The sequence below is a fragment of the Dendrobium catenatum genome, unplaced genomic scaffold, assembly GCF_001605985.2.
Source record: "Dendrobium catenatum unplaced genomic scaffold, ASM160598v2 fragScaff_scaffold_133, whole genome shotgun sequence".
Classification (NCBI taxonomy): domain Eukaryota; kingdom Viridiplantae; phylum Streptophyta; class Magnoliopsida; order Asparagales; family Orchidaceae; genus Dendrobium; species Dendrobium catenatum.
Genome location: NW_021318595.1, coordinates 1,794,684 through 1,800,950, shown reverse-complemented (window position 1 = coordinate 1,800,950; position 6,267 = coordinate 1,794,684). Strand labels below are relative to the sequence as shown.

Sequence of the window (6,267 nt, the reverse complement as noted above, 5' to 3'; positions counted from 1 at the left end):
CACACACACCCTTTCACTTTCAAATGAAACATCACTTCACACACATCCTTTCACTTACAATTAACTACATTTAACTAAGAAAATAAGCCACATCCACACAAATGAAAAGACACATCCACACAAATAATATGATTAAAGATTTTGAATTTATTAACAATATATAGCAAATGTTAAATTAAAAGAAAGAGTAATGATTAATAAGAATAAAAGCCCCCTTTACCTAAGAATAAAATAGGCTACTCAAGATATATATATGGCTCAGCTACATTTTCATTAGAAGAGGATCATAGTCATAAGCGTCACCGGCCTTTACAAATCTTCCTTTCAAACGCTTCCTGGTATCTGCACTTGCTTTACGAGAAGCATACCTGATACGCTTCTCGTACCTATAGTAAATACGTACAAAAAATATCCATTAGAGCACATGTTTGTGAAGTTAAGTACTTCTGAATAGAAAATAAGGCTGGAGATGAGTAACCTGAAAGAAAGAAGATTATAATACACCTATTAATTTTATTAGTTACGCCATAATCTAAGGACTAGCAGTTCTTATGTTGAACTATAAAAATTTTCAAGTAGGAGTACTTAAGATTACAGGCAGGCCAACGCATTCTGTTATCCTAAGAGTTGGTTTATCGTTTACAAATTCAATAAATACAGTAAATTAATTACTAAATATTTACTTTGCTAAAATTTATTTATATTTTGTTCTTTTAAATAATTGTTTATATCACCGTTGTGAATGAATAAATTTAAATATTGAGTAATTTTTTCTTTATATTATTTAATAAACAATTCATTAAAAACTTAATTAAGTACGTATTTTATTATGATGTAATTGTTTCTTTGATGACTTATTATATATTTTTAATAACTTTTCTAAATCTTATGTATATTTAAATTAAATTTTTTATGTTATTAGAGATTTACATGAAATTTTCAATCATTTTTTTGATTAAATATTATTTAATCGTGCTTTTTAATTATTTTTCTATATCTTTAGTTAAAATCATTTTCTTGTTAGTTGATTCTTTATTATTATTATTTTTATTTTATCTCATATTCTCATGGAAAAAAGGCACAACTTATAGTCTATAACCTTACATGTTGTATCTGATCGAGTATAAGGCTAGCTAGGTAATATATAGAAATTTTTAAAGATCACATGCAAACAAAAATGCGAGTGAAATTTTCTTTAATGATGTAGATAAGCTATTTAAATGTTAAATTTATTTTTTATTAAATGTTTCGAAGAAGGCATTGTAAAAACGGAGAACGTGAATGCAAAAAAATAGAAATGGAATGTGCCATGCATGTATATGATCATTTTGCATCAATAATGTACTTGATTCAACACCCCAAATTGTTGTAATAAGGAACATGACAACGATGATTATGATCATGATGATATTTATGATTATGATGATGTACATATATATATCGAAGGTAACTTTGACAGGAGTTAATATGCCATAACTTGCTTTTTGTTAGAATTGCATGGAAGAAAGCATGAATAGCTAAAGAATCCAATCTTTTGTAAAAAGGAAAATTTTGAAACTCTAGAAGCAGCAGTTACACATGGAAATATGTACACCTTAGAGCATATAACGTTGAGAACTTACAGACGACTTTTCTTTTTGTCATTATATCTGATCTTTGCCTCATTCCTTGTCCGTGAAAATCTAATTTCGTTATTTGAATTCCATGTTAATTTTTCAGGAAGGATTATGGGTGATACGCCATGGTCCTGGTAAGGGGCTGCACTGCTATCACCGGTAATTGGGTTTAATAGCAAAAAAGGCATATTTGGGCTGGCATTTGGAGGATGAAAACTCAAATTAATGTTCACATTGCCACTCTGGTCAAGTAGTAACTGATTTGCATCTCCATTTGCTGCCTGCACAAAATTAGAAACTGCAACCATACAAGATGGAAGAGCATGCAAACCATCGTGGGGCATTGATGATGCCTGTGTTACAAAGAAAATTTAAGAACTGCCTGAAATGGTCTAATTACAGTATAATTAAGGACTTCTATATGCAGTAATGGATCAACTTAAAGTAAAATGTCTAGTAGCTAAAGAATGATTGTAAATAGAATTCCATGTGAAAATACTAAGGGAAGAAAATGTATTGAAGTAGCATCAGGCTACGATTGAAGAAAACCTGGACAACATTTTCCAAGTGGCAATTGGAATCTGCAACTGGTAAGTTATTCTCCATAAACATTTCACTTGAAACTAAATCATGAACGGGTAAATTGGCATTTAGTCGCTGCCCTCCAAACATTTCATTGTGGTCTACATTAAATTCTCCTTCACCAATCTCCAGACCATCAGGTAGCTTATGCCCAGCACCCATCACAAAATACTTTAATGGAGTACAACCCAACTGCATATATATATATATATATATATATATATAAACAGAAATATTAAATTAGAATTCGGGAAGCAAGATGGAATACCAACTTCATTAATGAATACTTTCAAATAATTATTTTTGTCATTGGCTTGCAAGAAATAGTGTTATCTTGATAGGGTAATTAATATTAATAAATTTCAAAGCATGTCTAAGAGCTTAATTTGAGCTCCATCTTGAACATTTTTTGGCCGTCAAATCCTTAACACAAATTTTTTTTCAAAGAAAAATATGAATTCGCTTAAAATTAAAATTAACTTTAATATGATGAGAAATATATACTTGATTAAGTTTTATACCTTTTTTTAACATATTACCAATTTTTTTATCAACAAATAAATTGCATCCTTATTATGAAATATTTATTTAAACATCTTACCGAATGTTTATATAACATAATTTCTAAACTAATTTAAACCACCTTTTAACACTTAAAAGATAAAATTAATATATTGACAGTTATCTAATTTCAGAGATTTAAGATCAAATCTAACTAATTTGAGTAGGTTGATTATCATATTACCAAATGTTACTACTTTTTTTAAATTTATAATCATTTTCTAGTGCACATCAGTTTCAATTTTTTTTTTTCTTTCAGATTTGCCTTTTTTTTATATTTATAGCTTTTATTTCTTTTAATTTTTTTTGCTCATTATGTCTATCTTACATAATTGGTTGATCATTGTGAATTATTTGCTTGGTAGAGCAATCCTTTTTAATAAAAGGATTAAAATAAATGAACAATCTTAATTTTCATATTATGATTGTGCTTTTTAAGAGTTAGAATTATCTGTCTGCGTTAATGTTATGATTTTAAGAAAACTTTTAGCCTTGCACATATGAACTCTAGCAAGCAAGCAATCTAACAGTAAAGGGTTTTACTTAATTGTCGGTAATATAGCAAGCTACCTTCTTCCTATTACAATGATAGAATGAGAGAGAGAGAGAGAGAGAGAGAGAGAGAGAGAGAGAGAGAGAGAGAGAGAGAGATCCAATCATCAGTCAGAAGAGGAGCAAGAGTGAACACGTACGTTTTGCACGTTGGAATCCTGTGGTAAGAATAGGGCTTGGCCTTCGCCGCTAGGAAAAACTGATATCAAATCAGGAGCAATGCACGAAGTAGTCGAGGGGATCCAGGTGGGTTCAATTTCCATTGGGTTTGCCAACCCGCTAAGCACCGCCTTGGATACGAAGGGCACCTTCCATAAGGCGTAGTTGGCTACTGTAGGGTCGGAAGCAGCAAGAAAGATGGCGGATAGCTCGGCCGAGGAAGGGCAATCGGAGTAGAAGCGGACAGGGATGCAACGGCGTGGGTCGACAGCGAGACCACAGAGACTACAGAGAGCTAGGTGATCATCGTGGCAGAGGAAATTGGCTTGATGGGAGTTGCAGCAGTCGCAGAGCTGAGCACGGATGTGTCCGCTGGAGATGGTGTTGGCGGAGTGAATGCTGGCGTCGCAGGAAAGGCAAAGGCGGGCTTGGTCCGATTTGCAATAAATCAGCGCTCGCCGAGCCCCGCAGAGGTTACAGAGGGGATTCATCTTTGAGATGCCGGAAATGACAGTGGTGGCGTGGATAGTCAGTTGCTGGCTTCTGCTTTTGCTGTTATTCTGTGTTCGTGATTATTTACAGAGGAGAAGTGAGGTGTGTTGACGCCGGCGGCGGAGGCGACGGCGACAGACAAGAGTATGCGAGTTGCAGGAACTCACAGCTCACATAAGATCCAAGAACTCCTTCTTAGAAGTGGGATCACCACCTGAAATTCATCAGGATACAAAATCCCAAAACACAAGCTACAAAATTCTTATTCATCTCAACCAATAACCATGTTCCTTATTACAAGCATTGACTACCTATTTATAGTAAAAAAGAAGCAGCATAATAGGCTACACACAAAACAAGAAAGCAGTACATCTCTTTAGCCCTATAACTACCAAATGGACTTAATATAGCCTGAAGTTTAATAAAATTGATTAGCTCAGCTCCGTCGTCATGTGTTGGAGTATTAACACATGTGGGGGAGTGATAATGGGATCTCAGAGGCAAATTGAGAAAGAAATTGAGAAAGGTAGCGAGGAACGAGTATAGCTTAACGGCCAACGAACAACGAATAGATCATGATGATCGGGGCAGTGGAATTGCAGCAAACATGGCGGCGTGCGGTTCACGTGCTCCGAGAGACTGCTGTGTGCTTAGTTTATCCGTAGCGTGCCAATAATAAAATGCCTTATATATATACACATTTGTATCTCACCTGCATGATTGGCCTATTGGTTGAGAACTTAGGCTTCCAACTAAGAGGTTCAGGGTTCAAGTCTTTGTGTATACAGTTGGGTCATGTTCCCAGGACAAATTTTATAAACAATTGGACAAGTTTTTAAAGTAAGAATATTTATAAAATAATTTAATTAATCAATAACATTAAAAAAAAAGTAATAGCAACAATGGGCCTTCCTTTGTTAGCATTTTTTTTTTCAGCTGGCGTATTTTATCATTTAACCAATTCGAGCCGAAAACCACTCGCATGATACTGGGGCGTCTGATATTAATATTAATATTTAATTTAATATATTTAGATCTAATTAGATATTATTAATTTAAAAATTATTAAATAATAAATATTTTTAATATTAATTAATATTAATATAGGCAAAATAAAAATAAAGAAATATAAAAGTTATATAAATCACTAAATCCTAAAGTAAAAATGTAAAATGTTATACTTTTACTTGAATGAATTTAACACCCATTCATATTAAATTTCTTTGAACATTAAATCCAAATTAAATTGATTTAATTCCTATTTATGAGGCTAAGTAGAAATTGCTTGATTTAAATCAAACTTCATGCAGTCAGCGAAAAGAGAAGATAATTTTGATTATAAGATTAATTCAATTAAGTGTATTAGTGAGAATAGGAAAATGTTGGGTCATAGGACTCCTAAAATATCAAATAGGAGATTTTTCTAATTAATTGTTTTTTTTAAATAAAATTTTAATAAATTAGAAGGTATTTTAAAGAAATTTGATGGCTGTGAGAAATTAAATGTTTGTATCAAATGTCTAAATGTATTTAATTTAGATGAACAAAAGCTACTATAAAACATTGTTCTAGGAAATTTAAAAAAAAAGTCACTAAAAAATATAAAAAATAAAATAAAATGTTATTCTAGAATTAGATGAAGGCACTTAAAAAAATCTAAAACCTAAATATTTTTTAAAGTAAGATTATAAATCTTAAGATTTTATCTATACATGAGGAACGTAATGTTATCTGGGAAAAAATAGGTAATGATATTAAGAATATTGCAAAATATATGTTTGGAGTATCAAAGGAAAAAATCTCCAATAGTTAAAATAGTTTGTGGTACAATCAGACATAGTCATCTGAATCTTTCTAATGAGATAGAAATACTGCGGATTTACTGAATTTTCCATCTTAACTGTAAATCATATCTTCAGAGAAGGCAATGCATGTGCTGACTGGTTAGCGAAATTTGGTTGCTCCTCTAGTAATGATATTATTTTTGAGATTGATAAGCTTCTTGATCAGTTGCTGGGTTTGGTTAGGCGTGATAATCTGGGGCTTCCTTACACTAGGGGAACTTGATGGGTGTGTTTTTGTTGTTTGGGTCTTTCGGTTCTGGGCTGTTTCTTTCTTATTTTCTATTAGCTGGGTGTTATCCTGCTGTTACTTCTGCTGTTTTCTTTTGGTTCTAGTGTTTCTTTTGGAGTCTGTTTTGTTTTGTTCTGTGTTTCTAGACAAGGGAGCTGTCTCTGGCTTTTGCTTGCCCTTTTTCTGTTGGGAGACTATAAAATGTTTGTTGGGGAATTTCTGGTGTGTCTTT

General features: G+C 32.5%; 1 protein-coding gene across 1 annotated transcript; it reads right to left on the bottom strand.

The window, feature by feature from the left end:
- Positions 1-262: 262 nt before the first annotated feature.
- LOC110116523 (putative zinc finger protein CONSTANS-LIKE 11) lies at positions 263-3,961 on the bottom strand. The gene is made up of 4 exons (XM_020850128.2): positions 3,452-3,961; positions 2,166-2,342; positions 1,623-1,969; positions 263-386 (listed from the first exon to the last, which is right to left on the bottom strand). The coding sequence occupies exons 1-4, from the start codon at positions 3,959-3,961 to the stop codon at positions 263-265; spliced, it is 1,158 nt and encodes a 385-aa protein (XP_020705787.2).
- Between the last annotated feature and the right edge of the window lie 2,306 nt (positions 3,962-6,267).